This window comes from Thunnus albacares, chromosome 21 (genome assembly GCF_914725855.1).
Source record: "Thunnus albacares chromosome 21, fThuAlb1.1, whole genome shotgun sequence".
Classification (NCBI taxonomy): Eukaryota; Metazoa; Chordata; class Actinopteri; order Scombriformes; family Scombridae; genus Thunnus; species Thunnus albacares.
The window spans coordinates 15,991,951-16,012,947 of record NC_058126.1 but is presented as its reverse complement, the minus strand read 5'-3'; the positions used below and the strand labels follow the sequence as shown (position 1 = coordinate 16,012,947).

Below are 20,997 nucleotides of genomic sequence, written 5' to 3'. Positions count from 1 at the left end.
GTTCCTTCAGACCAACAGAGTTGGTCACACTGCTTTTAATTTATTGAAACTGACTTGTGGTTCTTTAATAATTGATCATGATCAGTCATGACCATAAGGGTCGTCATTTGGATGCTGCTGTCTTATCTAAATGACATTTGCAGTACTTTGATACCAGGATATTCTTGCTGTGTTCTCTCTTCATAAAACAGTTAGTCATAGAATATTGTCGTGCTACTACAGGAGTTGTGTAAAGCATTTTTCTTCTTTTCTTCAAAATGCTTTACGAAATAATTTTAATTACATATGACATCCTCTTCATATTAATTAACACTAAAATGTAACTTATCTTAAACTGTGGAGAGGTTCTTTGATATTGTCAGTAGAGAACTTTTTCATCCTGTGTCTTGTTCATGTAACCAGACAAAAATGCACACACACAAACAGATTATTTGGATTTCATATTTTTAATAGCGTAATGTTGAAACTTCATGCAATCAACTGTAGTTGTTTTTACAGCTGACCTCACATAGCAAAAAGTAGGAATCCACTAAAAGTGGTACGATCAAGGGAATCATCATAAACACCATAGCCTGAGCGGAGAACCACATAGATCATATCTCCCTTTTCCAGTTGAAGAACAAATCCATTAGACACATTGACATAATCATTGTTACCAACTCTATCAAGAGAGAGAGTCACTTGGTTGCCGTTGTGATACAGGTCAATAGCTATTGAATTCCACGCAGCAAACCCGTTGAATCTGAAGTAGTAGGCTCCTCTGACTGGTGCTGTAAAGACACCTGCAACAGAGAAGGAATTCAGTCTTTTAATTGATTTTGTCAGGCTTTATAGGTGTTTGTCTAACTCTGGGAATTTGTTGCCAAGTCCGTGATGTTAGACTGTGTTAGAAATCTAATCTAATCAATTCAGTGAAAACACAAACCAAACCAAATACAAGTGAGAACTATCAAAGCTTTCACAGAAGCACCCATTAAAATAAAAAAAAACTGCCAAATAGAATAAAAATAGCTACATAATACATGTGCAAACTATGTAAAAGAGAAAGTCCCTTCCCTTCATGGCATCATGTATATCCCAGTATAACATACTTTATCTGAAAGAGCTTTATAAGAGCTTCCAACCCAGAACTAGCCTACTAAGAAGACAAGAAATACAAACAAAGAAAAAAACATTTAAAAAATGGCGAGTCAGACAGTTTCAAGAGAGATATTCCACACTTGGACAACTAGGGATACAATAAAAGTTATCCATAAAAAGGCAATTCCAAAAAAAATGATAAATTGGATCATAAATCTATAAGATTGTGTAATAATTCAAATAAAATCAGTGTGAGTAGGTTAGAGAGGTATATGTACCTGTAGTTGGGCTATAAGCCTGGCCGATGTTGGTGAAAATTTTACTGAACTGAAGTGTGATGGCAGTACTGAAGGGTCCAACATATCCTGCGTTAGTAAGGCCGACAGAAAACGCCACCTTTGGTCGTTCTGTGTGAATGTGGAAGACACACATAGAGAGAATATTTTCCTCTCACATCAGTAACAGCTGCAAAATGTCACTTCTGCCTCATTTAATAACTGTATTCATGTCACTCTGCATCCTGCTGCACAGAGGATGACCCTCGATTTACCGTTGCCATTCTCACTGCTACCATAATATGACATTTTGACTTTTTAATAATGATATAAGCGGCTCACCTGCATTCTCTCTCTTGAGCTCCTCCACCTGGAACTCATTGGAGCTCATTCTGGCCTCCAACACTGTGAAGACATTCATCGTTTTTATTGTAAAGGAGGTAAACTACATAACTGGAACTTGAAATACATGTATGTGTATCTAATAAACTGGCAGCTGTGTGTTTTGCAGCTTACCGGTGTTCTCCCTCTTGAGCTCCTCCAGCACGTTTTCAGCAGTGTTCAATCTGGCCTCCAAATCTGTGAACACATTTCTAGTTACTATTATGAAAGATTTACAGTCGATCAGCAGTCAAGTGTGAAATGACATTTGTACCATTTGTAATATGTGAAAATTGCATGTATAAAACCAGATTTTTACTGGTATTTATTGTGGCCTCCAAAACTGTAACGTTTTTTTCAGAAAAAGGTTAATTATGAACCTTTTATCATGATAATTTTCTAACTAAATATGTTTTTATTTCTATCATATGATGCTTTTTTGCTTTTTATTGATTTTTGTAGCTTACCTGTGCTCTGTGATGTTTAAAGTTTTCCCACCAAAACATCATTAATGAAACTTACCCTTATTTTAACCTCACTAAATATTTTCTCATTGCCAACATAATATATTCAGTTTCATTTTCACACTTTGATTTTTTTTAAGCTTACCTCTCTGGAGCTCCTTGACCAAATTTTCACTGGCGTTCATTCTGGCCTCCAAAACTGTGAATACATTTTAAGTTTTTTACCAAAAGGTTCATTTTGAATCTTAGATATTAATCTCAGTAAACATCTTAAAGATTTGGTTACATTTAACTCTTGAGCTTGGCAGGAAAAACATCACAAACATGAATTAATTATATATCATGTAATAAAATGTAAATATCTACCTGCATTCTTGCTTTCACTGGCTGTCAGTCTGGCCTGTATGGCTGGAATAAAAGCAGTAAATTAGTCCTAAAAGTAATGAATATGTGAAAATTGCATGAATCTGTTTACCACTATGTGAATGAACCTGTATTCTCTTGCTCCAGCTTCTCCATCTTGCTCTTGCTGTTCCTCAGCTCCAGACTGTGTTGGATCACCACGTATCTCAGCTCCTCCAGCTCAGCCCAGATATCAGGGGTGATGTTAGTCTGATCACTGGTTGCTTTGACACCCAGGATCTCAGACTGAACATCTGTCTGAGTGATATCATTCTCTGTCACCCCTCCACTCTCACCCTGAGCCCTCGTCCAGTACAGACAGAGCAGCAACGCCAGAAAAGCTGCAGCACTCCTCATTGTGAAATATCACCTCTTTAGACAGCAAAATTCATTCTGACACGTCTCGCTCAGTTCCCGTCTTTATATACACATAAAACAGGTCACTGAACTGCTGTATGAGAATGAAACAGGTGTCTTTGACAACAAATATAAAAATAGCACCAAAGATCCTTGAACACTGAACTGAGTTTAAAGCAAACAAGAAGTTAGAATGATGTTCTTTCCTTCAAAGTAACAACATTAAAGGACGAGTTCACAATCTTTCAAGTCTCTCTTAAAACAACAGTCCGGTGCCCTTATGAACATTACATATTCCTGTTCATACTGAACATAAGAAGATCCCTTCAAAATGCACTTATAATGTAGGTGATGGGGACCAAAATCCTCAAGCCTCCTTCTGTGCAGAAACATATGTTTAAAAGTTTATCTGAAGCTAAAATGAAGCTGTTGTCAAAGAAAATCAAGTTGATCTCTTTCAACATTACAGTCTTTTTAGTGTAAAAGTTCCTCTTTTGTTACTATACTTCCACTATAGCTCAACAGGGAAACACTGTGTGAGGAAACACAAAGAGGGAATTTAATGCTAAAAACACTGTAAATGTGGCAGATATCTACTTGATATGACTAACTCAGACTGTTGAAGCTTCATATAAGCTGAACATCAACTTTTAAATACATTTTTGCACAAAATGACTTTTGGCCCCCATCACTTACATTGAAAGCACATTTGAAGGGGATCTTTTAATATCCAGTATGAACAGGAGGAATGATTACAGTGAGGAAAACTTCTTTCAGTGTCCATATACACACCTGACTGTTGTTTTAAGACAGAAAAGTTGTGAACCTTTAATGTTGAATGATCATCAGATCCTCATCAGAACTAAACAGATGATAAGTGGGATTTCGGTCTCTGATCTTTTTGTGTGTATGGGTTGGTTTTCCCAGACTCAGGTTTCAATATCAACAAATTAAAGTGTAAATTCAGCATTTTAACCTCATAATCATTCTTTTATTTCGAATCTTGTGTGTTGCAGAGCTCATTCTGGCCTCCAACACTGTGAAATTAACATTTAACATTAATATTATTGCGAAGTATGTTTATGGTCAGCTGGTTTCAAGTTTTTTACATGATCACTATGTAGGCCAACCTGTGCTCTTATTTTCACACGCTGTTACTCTGACTAGAAGATCTGCGATAGAAGATAGAAGGCAAAATTAATAAGCAGATTAATAATTGAGCAACAGCCAGATGTAAAATCTCATGTTGAACTTGTCTCTGCTAAATACATAAATATCTTTTAAATTCTCTTCAGTCACTTTGGGCATCAAAGTTTGCAAATATCTAATTGAGCTGATAGTAAATGATCCAGACCAGTGACATCTCAGTGGTACCAAACTGGAACTTCAAAATATGTTTTCACCCAAAGGTTCATCAAGAACCATACCTTAATATCAAATAAATATATTCTCATTGCTAGCATGCGGTAAAAAAAAGTTTTTACATGTTATTGTAGCTTACCTGTGTTCTCCCTCATGCTCATTCTGGCCCTCAGAACTGTGAAGACATTTAAAGTTACTGTGTCTTTTAAAAAGATACTTTTTTGTTCAAATAAACATCTTTTGTGCAAATATTATGAACATTAAATATTCCTGTTCATACTGACCATAAGAAGATCACTTTAACTGAGCAGAAAGTAAATGAGTCAGACTAAGGACATCTCAGGCATGATTGATACTCTCTGGTCAAACTACCAAACTAAAAATGGAAATATACAGTATATCCACCATAAAGCTGATATAAAAGTTACATGGATGAATCTAATCCCATATAAATAGATTTGGGCCTATAAAACCAGTCTGGACAAATGACAGACAGTTGTGCTGCATGAGCTGCAACTAAAGCAATAAACTACTCAGAACAGTCATTTCAATAATATACAAACATTGAATGTGTGAAGCCCTGTGTGACTGACATTAATGCACTCACCTGTATTCTCTTGCTCCAGCTTCTCTATCTTGCTTTTGGTGTTCCTCAGCTCCACCTTGTGTTGGAGATTACTGTTACTGTTGAAATTACTGTTCTGGTAAATATTTTTAAAGGCACAATCTGTTATCCAAATGTAAACTAAAGGACATCTTAACAAACAAAAGTCAAAGCACAAGATTGAAACCTGCTATAAAAGGACTAACAGATCCTTTAATACAGGTAGTAACACTACACAACAACTCTATTATCATGATGTTTTCACAAGCTGTTAACAGGTTGAAATAGGTGAGACACCAGCAAAAAAAAAAAATCTCTGTGTAAATATTTAAATACTTGGGAGACTATTTTCACATTCCTGACAAGCATGTTTGGAAAAACTGAAAATGACACATCGCAGCTCAGTGGACGTTTCTTACTGTTTTAAGCCTTGAAGATGTGCTGACTAGAAGTAGAAGTAGCAGAAAAGTACTGTATATATCAGAAAACATCCAGTGGTGAATAATCACAATTCATTTTGTTCTCATTTTGGTTGGAAAAATGTATATTAAAGAATCCTACAAAGTTGAGTCTTTATTCAGTGACATCTCTATTTTAAAAACAATTAAAACATCCAATAAGGTATTTCAACCATGTTCTGAAATACAGCAAATGGAGTCCAAGCATTTATAAATATTTTTGCGGTTTAGTTTGTTTTAAGATAAGACTGTAGCAGCTGGTTTTGTCTCACTGTCTCTTGCACTACTTTTGAACTCTGCCTCTCTGTTATTTTTAGCTGTATTTTATAGTCTTTAAAGATTCTCCCCTTTCCATCCCAGTTGTTGTATGTCTTGTAGTTTTTTTGTTTTTTTTATTTCTTTGTAATTATGGGATTTGAAGAGCTATATGTTATGTCTGGATCAGAGATTGTCATCATATCAAAAGCATATTCTTTGTTTAGAAACAATATGTTTATGCTAAATGTCTTAAAAGCAGCCTTTTCACCATTCAGGGGTTTTTGTTTTTGAAAGTAAATTGTTTTATATGTTGTTCAGTCAAACATTATAAACTGAGTCCGTTAGACAAGAATACTTGAAGCCTTTGGCTAATCCTGCCATTCATTAACCCTTACAATGACAAAACCTTAGTCCTTACAGGACAGGACCTTTGTTTCATCAGGTGGGGGACAATGATATAGTATGATGCAGATTGTTGTAAGATTCCATGTTACATTCTGCTTGAATATGAGTTGCTATACTTCAACAGGTTGTGCTATAAATGATGTTGGTGTATGTGGTTTTTTAAAATCTTGTTCCATGTGCCCCTTTTTAACTTTGAGCAACTGCCCCTCTAAAGGTCTCTGCACAGCCCTGCTGAGTGACATCATTCTCTGTCACCCCTCCACTCTCACCCTGAGCCCTCGTCTGATAACAAATGTAAAAATAACACCAAAGACCCTTGAACACTGAACTGAATTTAAAGCAAACAACTAGTTAGAATGATGTTCTTTTAAAATCATTAATAGTGAATCCTTAAAAAACCACAGTACATTAATGTTGAATGATCATGAGAACTAAACAGTTGATAAGAGCAATTTCAGTCTTTGATCTTTCAAAAGTGTGTATGTTTGTTTCCCAGACTCAGGTTGTAAAGGGCTACAACTGGGTCATGGTTCATCTGATGTGTATTAACGTGTGTTTTTAAAGAATTTATTGCAAATAGTGCTGCAGAGCAAAGCCAACACAACAAAAAACATGTACTGTCCAAATATGTAAAGACTCTACTGCACTATATAAAGCTCTAAGGTGCATAGATGGATCCACAAAGTGTCATTGTAGGAGTTGTGATCATTCACTAACATGGGTTTAACAGTTAAAATTAAATTCTAAATGTTTTTTGGGTTTTTTTATATTTTAGGTGAGAATGTTCTATAATTTTTAGAGTCTTGTTCTTCTAACCAGAAAAAAACACAGACAAAAAGTTATTTGGATTTTATAAATGCTTATATTTTCTAAGTAATGTTGAAACTGTGTAATATTAACTGTGGGTACTTCACAGCTGCACTCACAGAGGGAAAAGCAGAAAACCATCAAAGGTGGTACGATTGTTGTTGTAATCCGCAACACCACAGTTTAAGGCGAGAGTCAGGAAGATCACGTCCCCCTTTTCTAGTCGAAGAATTAAAGCATTAGACATAGAGATATGGCCAGTGTTATCACTGTAGTCTGAACTATACATCACTCTATTGTCATTGTGATTAAGATAAGCACAAATCCAAGCTGAACTACGGTTGTCCCACAAGGTGAATCTGAAGTAGTAGACTCCTCTGATTGGGGCTGTGAAGATACCTGCATCAGAGGAGAAAATCAGTGAGGGGTCAGAACTTCTCCCCACATCAGTACTGAAAACTGGATATAAAAGAGCTGAATACCTGTAGTTGGGTTGTAGGCCTGGCCGATATTGGTTAAGACTTTACTGAACTTAAGTGTGGTGTCAGTATTGAAGGGTCCAACATGTCCTACATCAGTAAGACCGACTGAAAACGCCACCTTTGGTCGGTCTGTATGAATGTGGAAGACATGCATTTTGAAAACGTCACTGAGTCTCTGAGAAATGTAACTGCATCTTTTGTTTGTAAAATATTTTCCTCACTGACATACTGCTTTTCAACCACACAATATAGTGACACTGCAGTCAGTTCAATGCTGATAGCAGCATTTTGACTTTCAATAATGATTTAAGCATCTTACCTGCATTCTCTCTCTTGAGCTCCTCCACCTCGTTTTCATTGGAGCTCATTCTGGCCTCCAACACTGTGAACACATTTATCACTTTTATTGTGAAATAGGATTATGGTCTGCAGTTTTCACATTTTGTCTTGATCACTATGTAGGCCTACCTGTATTCTGATTTTCAGTAGCTGTTACTCTGACCAAAAGATCTGCAATAGAGGAGAAAAATGAATATGTTAAATAGATTATTTGATAAACAACCCCAGATGTTACATTTCTGTTAAATCTTTTTAACTCCTTTCCAATTACTTTTGCACATCACATTTTGCAAAAACTTGTTTTCTAACATTATATGCCATTTTTATTTTTTAATGATGTTTTTGTAGCTTACCCATGATGTCTCTCTTGAGCTCCACGATCACATTTTCACTGGTGTTTACTCTGGTCTCCAAAACTGTAACATTTTTCACAAAAAGGTTGATTATGCTTTGATCATTTTCTCACTAAATATATTTTTATTTCTAACATACAGTGCTATTTTTGCTTTTTATTGATTGTTTTAGCTTACCTCTGCTCTCCTGCTTGAGTTCCTCAACCATGTTGTCACTGGCGCTCAATCTGGTTTCCAAAACTGCAAAGATGTTTAACATTTTCCCACCAAAACATTATTAATGAAACTTACCCTTATCTTAACCTCACTAAATATTTTCTCATTGCCAACATAATATACTCAGTTTCATTTTCACACTTTGATTTTTTTAAGCTTACCTATGTTCTCTCTCTGGAGCTCCTCAACCAAATTTTCACTGGCGTTCATTCTGGCCTCCAAAACTGTGAATACATTTGAAGTTTTTTACCAAAAGGTTTAATTTACATCTTAGATATTAATATCAGTAAACACCTTAAAGATTTGGTTACAATTTACTCTTGAACTTGACAGGAAAATCATCACAAACATGAATGAATTATATACCATTTAATAAAATGTAAATATCTACCTGCATTCATGCATTCACTGGCTGTCAGTCTGGCCTGTATGGCTGGAATAAAAGCAGTAAATTAGTCCTAAAAGTAATGAATATGTGAAAATTGCATGAATCTGTTTACCACTATGTGAATGAACCTGTATTCTCTTGCTCCAGCTTCTCTATCTTGCTCTTGCTGTTACTCAGCTCCAGACTGTGTTGGATCACCATGTATCTCAGCTCCTCCAGCTCAGCCCAGATATCAGGGGTGATGTTAGTCTGATCACTGGTTGCTTTAACACCCAGGATCTCAGACTGAACATCTGTCTGAGTGATATCATTCTCTGTCACCCCTCCACTCTCACCCTGAGCCCTCGTCCAGTACAGACAGAGCAGCAACGCCAGAAAAGCTGCAGCACTCCTCATTGTGAAATATCACCTCTTTAGACAGCAAGATGCAGTCTGACACGTCTTGCTCAGTTCCCGTCTTTATATACACGTAAAACAGGTCATTGAACTGCTGTATGAGAATGAAACAGGTGTCTGATAACAATTATAAAAATAACACCAAAGATCCTTGAACACTGAACTGAGTTTAAAGCAAACAGCAAGTTAGAATCCTTCAAAATAACAACATTAAAGGACAGGTTCACAATATTTCAAGTCTCTCTTAAAACAACAGTCAGGTGCCCTTATGAACATTAAAATAGGTTTTTCTTGCCATAATCATTACTCCTGTTCATACTGACTATAAGAAGATCACTTGAAAATGCATTTATAATGTAGGTGATGGGGACCAAAATCCTCAAGCCTCCTTCTGTGCAGAAATATATGTTTAAAAGTTTATCTGAAGCTAAAATGAAGCTGTTGTCAAAGTAAATCAAGTAGATCTCTTTCAACATTACAGTCTTTTTAGTGCAAAAGTTCCTCTTTTTGTTACTATACTTCCACTATAGCTCAACAGGGAAACACTGCGTGAGGAAAAACAAAGAGGGAATTTGATGCTAAAAACACTGTAAATGTGGCAGATATCCACTTGATATGACTAATTCAGACTGTTGAAGCTTCATATAAGCTTCACATCAACTTTTAAATGCATTTCTGCACAAAATGACTTTTGGCCTCCATCACTTACATTGAAAGCACATTTGAAGAGGATCTTTTAATATCCAGTATGAACAGGAGGAATGATTACAGTGAGGAAAACCTCTTTCAGTGTTCATATACACACATGACTGTTGTTTTAAGAAGTTGTGAACCTTTAATGTTGAATGATCATCAGATCCTCATCAGATCTAAACAGGTGATAAGTGGGATTTCAGTCTCTGATATCTTTGTGTGTATGAGTTGGTTTTCCCAGACTCAGACATGTGTTGCACACATGTGAACATATTTAACATTAATATTATTATGAAGTATGTTTATGGTCAGCAGGTTTCAAGTTTTTTACATGATCACTATGTAGGCCAACCTGTGCTCTTATTTTCACACACTGTTACTCTGACCAGAAGATCTGCAATAGAAGGTGAAATTAATAAGCAGATTAATAATTGATCAACAGCCAGATGTAAAATCTCATGTTGAACTTGTCTCTGCTAAATACATAAATATCTTTTAAATTCTCTTCAGTCACTTTGGGCATCAAAGTTTGCAAATATCTAATTGAGCTGATAGTAAATGATCCAGACCAGTGACATTTCAGTGGTACCAAACTGGAACTTCAAATATGTTTTCACCCAAAGGTTCATCAAGAACCATACCTTAATATCAAATAAATATATTCTCATTGCTAGCATGCGGTAAAAAAGTTTGTACATGTTATTGTAGCTTATCTGTGTTCTCCCTTTTGAGTTCCTCCACCGCTTTTTCACTGGTGCTCATTCTGGCCCTCAGAACTGTGAAAACATTTAAAGTTACTGTGTCTTTTAAAAAGATACTTTTTTGTTCAAATAAACATCTTTTGTGCAAATATTTAACTGAGCAGAAAGTAAATGAGTCAGACTAAGGACATCTCAGGCATGATTGATACTCTCTGGTCAAACTACCAAACTAAAAATGGAAATATACAGTATATGCACCATAAAGCTGATATAAAAGTTACATGGATGAATCTCATCCCATATAAATAGATGTGGGCCTATAAAACCACTGGCTGTTAGTTTGGACCAACATGACAGACAGTTGTGCTGTATGAGCTGCAACTAAAGCAATAAACTACTCAGAGCAGTCATTTCAATAATATACAAACATTGCATGAATGTGTGAAGCCTTGTGTGACTGACATTAATGCACTTCACCATGTATCTCAGCTCCTCCAGCTCAGCCCAGATATCAGGGGTGATGTTAGTCTGATCACTGGTTGCTTTAACACCCAGGATCTCAGACTGAACATCTGTCTGAGTGATATCATTCTCTGTCACCCCTCCACTCTCACCCTGAGCCCTCGTCCAGTACAGACAGAGCAGCAACGCCAGAAAAGCTGCAGCACTCCTCATTGTGAAATATCACCTCTTTAGACAGCAAAATTCATTCTGACACGTCTCGCTCAGTTCCCGTCTTTATATACACATAAAACAGGTCATTGAACTGCTGTATGAGAATGAAACAGGTGTCTTTGACAACAAATATAAAAATAAAGCTAAAGGTCCTTGAACACTTGTTTTGCTGCTAAACTATCCTCATAAAATCCAGTTTAGTCCAGCATATGGGACACATACTGCAATGTGTATCTGGGCAACTGTTTTTATATGTTTACCAGGTCTACATAGTGCTGTGTGGTGAAGATGAGTTCTCGCAGACAAGAGAACTACAAGTCCCAGGATGCATTCTGTTCAGGAGGAACTCTCAAGCCACCTTTATACTCAGGTAACATTCAAATATCTCCAAACAAATAAATAAATAAATTTTAGTTTCCTACAGATTTTACTATAACACTACATAATATATACAGTAGTTTTATAAAAATCGTACATAAACTTCTACTCCAGTGTATTCTTTGTGTCTGACACCACAGTGCAGCAACCAGCCTGGGCGCAGTGCGGGGGGTTCACATCTGGCATGACAACTCGGGACCCTCCCCAAACTGGTACCTCAAACTGGTGGAGGTATCTGAGGTAAGGTCTGCCTGTTTTGTGGATGTGTTGTTTCCACTTTCAACTTGGCCACCAACATGCTTTGTTTGTCTACTTTCAATAAAGGTGAACAGAGGCCACGTGAAGGGTCGTGCTTGGCTCTTTGTCGGTCAGTGCTGGTTGGCTGTCAACAAAGGTGATGGCCAGGTGGAGAGAACACTACGTGTTTGTAACCAGGGAATAGGCTTTGCTAAGGTACAACACTCACACACATACACACACACACACATATGAAAACATCTTTTAATCTCTTCTCCCGTGTGACCGTGGGTCTCTACCTTGCAGATGTTGTGCCTAAAGTTATCTGACTACTTGGCCGACCTCCACACCTGGATATCTGTGTGCACCTGCCCCTGCCCTGGCTCATTCACACGCACTCAGAGACTTAGCGTGTGTCTGCTGCTACTGTTGGGTTACGAATGTGTCAGCGCAGTAATCATATCAAAAATAGATGAGCAGGTTGGTTTAAAAAAAACATTAAAGTTTGAGATTTGGTGCATAAGAGTTATAAAACTTGTCACCTATAACGCCGTGGTTCCAAATCATTTGTTTACAGTTGCCGTTGCAGTTGGGCATGGTTGATGTATCAGCTGTTTCTGTGACAACAGGAGTATTAAGTGTGGTGGCAGTGTTGCCCGCAGCAATAGTGATATCATTCCTGTTCCGACTGCGTAAGGTCAAGCTGACGGGGTCAGGAGTCCAATACGCAAATGGCAGAAAGTTTGACAGTGACTGTTTTGATGGTGAGAATTCATGGACAAAATCAAAAATGCCAACTTTCTCCTCTATTTTCTACTTTATGACATTAAAATACTGTCTGATCATGTGGTTCCGTTTCTTTATGCATTATTCCAATTATTCATTTACTTGTTTTGCATTTTCTTCTTCCTTTACTTTCTTGTCACCTCACTTGTTCATTGTCTGTCTCTGTGCAGATGCACTGTCAGTGAACAACAGTATATTTGAGCCCTCCTGGAGCAGCCTTCAACAGTGGGCGCAGGAAGCCTGGAGGAAGAAACATCAGGTCACACCTCAAGCAGTTAGCAATCTTTTTCTGTTTTTCCTCTTCTCTTGGTCTTTGCTCTCATAGCATCTCCTCATCCTTATTCATTTTTGCTGTAGGATACAGACTGGCTCTCCATGTCCACTAGGGATCTGGAAAATAAAGACACACATGAGAAATCTGTGATCCAAACAGATGTGGTCATAAGGAAGGAGGATGCTCTTTCAGTTGAGAGCAGTACGGGACCAGCACTTCAAAACTCATTTCTGATTACAGACGGAAACAAGGTTGATCAAGGACGTCACAGAAAAGAGTTGGATAGTGTTAGTGAAAGCGGCAGGTTTCATGGAACCCAGAAAGATAATTTGTCTGGTACGAAGGAGAAAGATCCATCAGACGGTGGCTTCGAGGATGACAGGCTTCGCAAGGCAGCGTGGTCAGGGCATAGTGGTGGTTCCCACATCATTGACACGCTAAGAGGAAGACAAGTCAGATCAACATCACAGTGGTGTCAATATCTGGCCTGGGCACTGTGTTTGCTGTTGTCTCTCATCTGCCTGGTGCTCTCTGCAGTGCTGGGGCTGAGGTAATGGAAGAGTTCAATTGATTTATTATTATAGTAAAGTAAAAAAAAATTTAACATGTTTTTCTTCTTGTTAATATAACCTGTGTCATTTTTACATTAATTAACATGTGTTTTCATTTGTCAGGTTCAGCAGCAGCAAGGTTCTGCTTTGGATACACTCTGTTTTCTTCTCCTTGTTGTTTTGCATCCTCCTGATCCAGCCAGCTGTGGTAATTGCATTTTAACCATATAAAATTATAATCCATAATCTTCAATTAAAATGACCGACAAAACAAGTATCAAACAAGTTGTTTTATGCTTAACTCTTTGCAATTGTCCTTTTTCTTTTCCAGATACTTGCAGTGGCAGTGACTGTCTCCCTTTGGTACAGAAGAAGACCCGACTTTCATAGTTTCTCAAGTATCACAGACTTTGAGATAGAGACTTCAATACTGTTGAGTCAAAATGGTGCTAATCAACCAGAACCTGCTTTCCTCCAGGAAAGATGCTCATATCTCAAAAAGGTGATAGCAACATTTTATTTCATTTTAACCTGTTCTAGTCTACTCTATTAGAACATCAAGTCAATTGTTTCTGATTGACAGCTGCTAGGAGTTCGTCAGCGAGCCAGATACCTACGTCTTGTGCGTCCGCCAACTCCAGCAGAGCTGAGGAGGACTCGTGGGAGGAAAAGAAGAGAGACTCTTATCTGTAAAACCCTCAGGTGTGTGTGTGTGTGTGTGTTTCTGTGTTTATATGTGCACTTGTGTGTGTGTAAATGTGTAAGGAATCATCTCTTTCTCTTTGTCCTCCAGGGATTTCTCTGTCTGTGTCTCTATGCTTTTCCTGATGATGTGTATAACCTATGGCAGCTCATTCAGTGACCATTACCATGTCAATAAAGCTGTCAGAAAACAGTTTCTAGGGTAATACACACACACACACATGCAGAGTCTCTTGCCTTTTTCACAAACTCACTACAAGCACTGACTAATCATATTTTTTTATTTCTTTCAGTAGCAGCCAGGATAATGAGTTCATTTCCATACAAAAGCATGATGACTGGTGGAGGTGGACACAGACGAGCCTGCTTAACTTACTGTACAAAAATGCATCAGACACAACTAAGGTAAACTATTAACTAAGGGCTGTGCAGAGATACAGCACTCCATGAAAGTTTCTGTGATAAACCAACAAGAATTCATCCATTAATCTTGAATCAAATTTTGAACAAAAAAGAATCAAGTTTCAGCTCTGACCTCTCTCTGTCAAAGATTGTTATACAATAAAAATATTTCAAAAATGATGTACCTTGACCATGTACGCAAGCTAAATGTTTTTCACCTTTTTCGTGACTCAATAGTTTGATGTCATCCAACAATCACACATCTTGATTGGTGAGCCAATCCTGTGGAAGATGGAGATCTCCAGCTCATTTCAGGACCAGGTAAACAAAAACTGCATTTACATGTAGTACTCCATTACTTAATTAACTAATTTTATTACAAACATGTGCCAATATAATTACATTTACTGAAAAAACAAGGATGACTAAATGTTGACTTATCTGACGTGTTTGAAAAGCAAAATATTCTGATTTGGCAAACATTGAAAAATGACTGATACTAGTTTTAATATGTGTTTTTAATGAACAGCAATCTAAGAAAAATGAACCACATATTACTTGAATGGTCCAGATATATTTTTTTAGCCACTTGAATTTCAAGAAAATAATCAGTATTGTATCAGAAGTCACTTTCTTCAGTCTTGTTCACACTTCTGTGTTTGCATTGAACTTCCTGTAGAGTGTGCTGTTTCATAAAATGGGCCTAAGCCTCAACTAGATAGATCAGTCAATATGTATTTTGAATGCAAACAATCCAGCGGGCAGATTTGCTTCAAAATAATTAACTGAACTTTAATTACAATTTTAATATACATCTGTAGTGTCTGTTAAGGGTTTGAATTGAGTACACTGATAGGAGCTCAGATTTAGAGAAACCTGCGCCGTATCCTTATTGAAGATACCTTTGTGTCACATTTAAAGATCCCCACCTTTTCAATATGCAAACATGAAGAAGATGTCTCCTACTTATTTGCACTGGATGTTTCAAATTTCTACATCACACTTGTGAAAGTTGCATATAGAACCATGATTGACTTCATCATTATCATTCTGTACAATGAAGGTCAAATATTCAGGTGTAGTAACTATAAACAAAATATTTTTGAGGGGGACTTTAAGTGTTTTTGCATGTGCCTTTGATTTTTTGTTTTGCTCTGACTGTGTGCTCTTTGTGACTCAGGTTTCTGGCGTGACTCTTGTACCAGAATGTCTTCACTTATTATCTGGGAGCAGAGCATCAACTTACCCACAGTCAGATGCCATGGGTGCTATGGGAACACCTTCAAGGACATGTGGTCACCCGGGCTGTTATTTAGGACCAAGTGCTACAGTTAGCCTCGGCCACACAAAGTGAGAAACACACAGTCCTGACGTAGAGGAGAGAGGAGTTATTACTGAAATTATTCCTTCGTGTCTCTGACATCATCGTAACCATCATTTACTTTCCCTCTGCTCTTCTACAGGTCTGACGCTCTGTTCAGATTGAAGCTCCTGCGTTCATGTGGCTGGCTGGGCAGACAGACGGTGGCCCTGAAGGTCCAGTTCACCTTGTACAGCCCTGCACCCAACTTGTTCAGCAGTGTGACCCTGCTTGCTGAGCAGAGCCCCATCGGTGCCCTGCTGCCCTCTGCCAAAGTCCAGTCAGTTAGGTTGAATCACACTCCTTCCGTGTGGGACTATGTTGTCATGGTCTGCCAGGTAAAAGGCAACAAAATATTAATGATTCAGTTGATTTTAAAAGGGGGAAAAAAATACAATTTTTCATTGCATAACCATCTAACTCCACACTAACATTGTACATTTTGATGACAACATCAACCTCAGTTTTAATCATTTTTTTGTTAAAATACTTAAAGTTCCTCATGTTTTCTTCACCTCTCCTTCAGCTTCTCTTCCTCCTCTTGTCTCTGCTGCATCTCTGTCTTCAAGTGTACACTGCAGGGCAGCAAGGGCTGATGGGATACTGCAGGACACCCTGCAACTGGCTGGAAGTGAGTCTCCCTCATAAACACACATGGGCAAAATAATAATTCCAACATAATGTTTTCACAAAAAGATTACAAGACTCATGTAAACTCAGCTGACATGGACAAAGGCACATATACACACTCACCCATTTGTGCACACAACAATGTAAACAAGATCACAGTGACCTAGCTAAAAGGGTACGGCAACCTGTAGCTCTTAAGTAAACCACACAGAAAAAGCATTTGAAGGTCAAACACAATAGGGTTTGCCTGCAGAGTATGAAATGTACCAGAAATATACTGCATCTGTCTCTCTCTGCAGGTCATTCTGCTGACAGTGATCATGGCGTACTATGTTCATTACATATATCACTCTATGGTCATCATGGAGGTTGTGGAGCTGCTGCAGAGACACAACCACAGGGGGCATGTGGATGTTAGCCCTCTGGCTACCTGGGAACAAGTGAGAGAAAAAGAAAGGAACACATATATTAAGAAACAGTTCACTCTCCGTGTCTTTCTTTGTGTATTGGAGCAAACATAAAGAGTTTGCAGAACATTACTAAAACTGGTTTAACATCGCATTGTAGTTACTTTTTAAGAGGACACACTGTGTACAGGGTTTGTTGTTTTTGCTAAACACACCCTTATTAAATACATATGGAAAACCCAACTTTGAGGTTAGAGATCACATTGATGCTGATGTTTTGTGTCTGCAGTATATTCGTGCTCTGCGTGGCGTTATGCTCTTCCTTCTCACCATGAGGTGTGTGAGTGTGTTGGGGGTGACCAGGACCTCGTCTACCTCTGCTACACTTTTCGCCCGCTCACTCTCCAGCCTCATCTGGCCGATGGTAAACACTTAGTGCAGTAATACCACCAGTTATGAAAGATGTTGATTCTAAGCACTTCCTTTTAATATATATTGTTGCAAGAAAAAGCAAGTCACAGTCTTCAAAATATGTACAATATGATTGCATCATCAGAAATAATGCTGTCTGAAAGTGAACTGCAATAAAAAACATAGCTTTTCATATGTTCTGCTTTCAGGTGTGCAGGTTTTTTCTTCACAGATTGTACAGAAAATAATTATTTTAAAGTTTGGATTTGGTTAGAAACAAATACTAAGCTCACTACACAGACAGATGAAGAAAGCGCTAAAATTTGGTATCTTCTACTGTCCTAGATTTCAGGTCTTATCCTGCTGGTGGCGCTGTCCTGTGCGGGGAACCTGCTGTTTGTACAAAGCTCCTGGGCTTTCAGCTCCCTTCCCCGCTCCCTTCAGACTCTGCTCTGTCACTACCGGGGTCTCAGGGCCGTCAGGGGCCTCCTCCACTCAGGACATGATTTCCTTTACTATAGAGCTCTCTATCTGTCCTGCACAGTAGTGTGGACAGCAGTGGTATATACTATATCATTTTTATTTTTTTCCTCATAAAATTCTAATTGTGACTGAATAGATAAGTGGCAGACTGATTTATGCATACATGAAGTCTTCACACAACTTATTCTCATAGAACAAACAGTCTGTCTAGGTCATTCTTGTGTTCTTACAGGTGTTTGTTCCTCATAGATGATAGGTGCCGTGTCCTCGTTGGTCAGACGTGCCAAAAGATCTCAGAGCAGGAATGATGTCCTCACCATGAGAGAATTATCCAGTTACATCAAACTGAAAGTTTCTGAGTTTACTGGGCAGCATAAACCAACATGGACTGGTAACAGTGTGGAGACGAGGGTGAGGAAAAAGCTGTTCTTTTAAAATATTCTAAATATCTACATATCATTGTCAAATTACTTTGTGTCACGTCCTACTGGGACTTTTTCTGTTTTTTGGATTCTTTGTATTTTTGTTCTTTTGACTTCCTTGGTTTTTGTTATCCTTCTGATGCCCTCAGACTTTTTCTGTTTTTAGTTGGACTTCCTGTGTTTGATTATTTCATGTGTCTCACCTGTGTTTCATTTGCAATCACTCCCTGTGTATTTATAGTCCAGTTTTCAGTTTGGTCTTTGTCGAATTGTCTGCTTTTGTTCTGCCTTCACACTGTGTATGCGCCAAGTTTTTTTCCTGCGTTTATGGTCTTTGTTCCTGTTCCCAGTGTCTCTTGTGATTTTTGAGTTCTTTCATTAAATATTCAGCATTGCATCCAACCTGCCCACCGTCTCTGCATTTAGGTCCACCTGCTCCATTCACCCACCTTTGTGACAGTTAAAAAAAAAAAAAAAAAAAACTGGGAGCATACGCAGTGCAAAGGCAGTAAACAAACAGGTGACACAAAAAACACAGGAGGAACACACAAGGGAACAGAGAAAACCAAAACCAGGAAACACAAATGAAAGAGTCCCTCAAAAAGTCCAACTAAAAACAGAAAAAGTCTGAGGGCATCAGAAGGATAACAAAAACCAAGGAAGTCAAAAGAACAAAAATACAAAGAGTCCAAAAAACAGAAAACGTCCCGGTAGGACGTGACACTTTGGTGTAATCACTGTAAACAATTAAGACAATGAAGGATGTCTCTTAAAATTAAGACTCCATTTCCCTTAAATTCTGTTGCCTTTTGCCTTTAAATGTTTTTGTTTTCAGACCTATTACCTCGAGGAGTTTGAAAGCTTAGTAGATGAACTGTTGTTCAGACTCAATGCACTCTCCAACAGCCTGCACCACACGCTGCCCCCCAAAGTCCATTTCTACAGGGAGGACAGCCCTGTCATGTCACTCATACAGGAACCCTCCAACATGGACTCACAGGTCAGAAAATAAGACACAGAGGCATGCATACAGTGCGTCCACCCATACAGCATGAACATGCTCTCACATACACAATACTTTATTTGATAGAAAGTGGTTTTCTGGAATGCTACTGCTGTTTTAGTGCTTTGTGCATGTGTTACAGAGCTTCGTAAGAACACACATGACAGAACAAACGATGGTGAATGATCACACAGATGTCAGTGATCATGGAGAAACCCCACCTGCACCTCACCTGCTCAGGTAATAACATAGTTTATAGACCATTTTTAAGCAAATATTGAAAAATGATCAGAATTCACAGTTTTCTTCCAACAAATTTCTATATTGCATTACCAGATCTCAGCTTGAACTGAAGATACTGCAGCTCCCTGCATACAGAGGCCAAAGAACAGACAGTCCTTCCTCTGACAACGCTGTGGCTTCTGATAATTCTAAGCAGAGTATAACAAGATCTGAAAAACATCCAAAATCCACAGTGCTGCAGCCTTATTTTATGGGACAAAACTGTCTCTCAGAGTCAGCATCTCCTACAGGGCTTTGGATGGCAGAGTACCTGCAAAGTGGACGGCCAGTGTCTCAATCAGTCCTTTGTGATGTTCTGGAGATGCAAAGCAGCCAACATACTAAGACAAGTGACAGCTGTAGGTTTAGTAGAAGTGATAAGTGTAGGGCCAAGGGTCCCACAGCCACTCAGACCACCCATACAGAGGTGGTGGTGGAGGTTCTCGTGCATGAGGAGCCTGACAGTGTATAGCCAGATAAACAGTAGGAAAACAAGACATCTGTGAGCTTTCTTATTCTGCTAGGATGCATCTGGCCATCATCATATTCTACTATCATTATTGTCAACTTTTTGCCCGTTTGAAAAGAATGTTTGATATGAATTTACAATACAAAGTCACAAAGACTTGCTTTAGTTGTTGCTATTCATTAAATTATTGGTTAAAGTCCCCCTCCAGTCAGAGATGTGTTTTGTTTGTTGATCCTTTATTTGTATGTTTGACACAAGAAGGCTGAAGTGTGAAAGTTTAAGACATGTGACTACAAGCATGATTTGTGACATCACAACTAGTTTGGGGCCAATTGTCGTCCAGTATAGAAGAGTGATGTGGAAACTTGAAGCCTCCAGTATACACTAAAAATGCATTTTTCAATGAAGTGTGAGACATCTTGTACCCAGTTAAACTTTTGAAATGAAACATATTTGCATAGACTATTTGTAGATTCTGGATTTGGAACTTTTTTAGTGGAAAAAACATCTTAGACACAAATTATTCAAAGCAGAGTATTTTACATATCTTAAAACATGTCTGGAGGGGATCTTGAATTTATTCTGTATTAATAACTAAAGACAATTTTGAGTTGCCAGGTTGTGGATAGGAAGTTTTTGGTGTGTGTTTTGAGTTTTTCTACTTTAGAAGGCATCAAGCCTGCAGTTGTAAATGTTAGTAAATCATTAAATATTTCAGGCCAAATGTTCTGCAGCCTTCCTCTAGAAAAAGTAATGCACACCACCACATGTGTTGTTAAAACTGGTGACTGCAAAGATAAAGTAAACTGACGACACACCCAAACTGAAGGGAACCTTCAACTAAATAGACTCACAACCTTATCCTTAAAATTACATCTACTCCATCTCCCTAATTAAAAATATAATCATAATCTATAAATGCATCTATAAATGTGCAAATATATTTCATTTCAGAAGTTTAACTGCTGGGCACAACATTTCTACTTTAACACTCCTACTTTAAGTCCATTCTCAGCATCCTCAGTTCTTCTTAATACATCCATGACTCTCAGTGTACAGTACCAGTCCATTTCAAGTGAATGGGAAAGTGTGTCCAAACTTTTG

At 38.1% G+C, this 20,997-nt stretch overlaps 2 protein-coding genes across 2 annotated transcripts in view; one reads left to right on the top strand and one right to left on the bottom strand.

The window, feature by feature from the left end:
* Positions 1 to 20,997, top strand: part of LOC122973003 (polycystic kidney disease 1 like 1-like) — a 36,737-nt gene extending 15,740 nt beyond the window's left edge. The window contains exons 33-55 of the mRNA XM_044340453.1: positions 11,360 to 11,466; positions 11,615 to 11,714; positions 11,799 to 11,927; positions 12,018 to 12,191; positions 12,289 to 12,475; positions 12,668 to 12,756; positions 12,855 to 13,321; positions 13,446 to 13,530; positions 13,654 to 13,824; positions 13,906 to 14,024; positions 14,116 to 14,226; positions 14,321 to 14,429; positions 14,664 to 14,747; positions 15,469 to 15,776; positions 15,890 to 16,124; positions 16,313 to 16,417; positions 16,716 to 16,856; positions 17,113 to 17,247; positions 17,580 to 17,795; positions 17,967 to 18,128; positions 18,975 to 19,139; positions 19,285 to 19,382; positions 19,479 to 20,997. Coding sequence (XP_044196388.1) covers positions 11,360 to 11,466; positions 11,615 to 11,714; positions 11,799 to 11,927; positions 12,018 to 12,191; positions 12,289 to 12,475; positions 12,668 to 12,756; positions 12,855 to 13,321; positions 13,446 to 13,530; positions 13,654 to 13,824; positions 13,906 to 14,024; positions 14,116 to 14,226; positions 14,321 to 14,429; positions 14,664 to 14,747; positions 15,469 to 15,776; positions 15,890 to 16,124; positions 16,313 to 16,417; positions 16,716 to 16,856; positions 17,113 to 17,247; positions 17,580 to 17,795; positions 17,967 to 18,128; positions 18,975 to 19,139; positions 19,285 to 19,382; positions 19,479 to 19,896 — 3,915 coding nt within the window. The 3' untranslated portion in view covers positions 19,897 to 20,997. The remainder of the gene's footprint in view (positions 1 to 11,359; positions 11,467 to 11,614; positions 11,715 to 11,798; positions 11,928 to 12,017; positions 12,192 to 12,288; positions 12,476 to 12,667; positions 12,757 to 12,854; positions 13,322 to 13,445; positions 13,531 to 13,653; positions 13,825 to 13,905; positions 14,025 to 14,115; positions 14,227 to 14,320; positions 14,430 to 14,663; positions 14,748 to 15,468; positions 15,777 to 15,889; positions 16,125 to 16,312; positions 16,418 to 16,715; positions 16,857 to 17,112; positions 17,248 to 17,579; positions 17,796 to 17,966; positions 18,129 to 18,974; positions 19,140 to 19,284; positions 19,383 to 19,478) is intronic.
* Positions 355 to 3,265, bottom strand: LOC122972705 (heavy metal-binding protein HIP-like). The gene is made up of 7 exons (XM_044339962.1): positions 2,692 to 3,265; positions 2,567 to 2,608; positions 2,346 to 2,399; positions 1,872 to 1,934; positions 1,698 to 1,760; positions 1,359 to 1,487; positions 355 to 782 (listed from the first exon to the last, which is right to left on the bottom strand). The coding sequence occupies exons 1-7, from the start codon at positions 2,957 to 2,959 to the stop codon at positions 505 to 507; spliced, it is 897 nt and encodes a 298-aa protein (XP_044195897.1). The 5' UTR covers positions 2,960 to 3,265; the 3' UTR covers positions 355 to 504.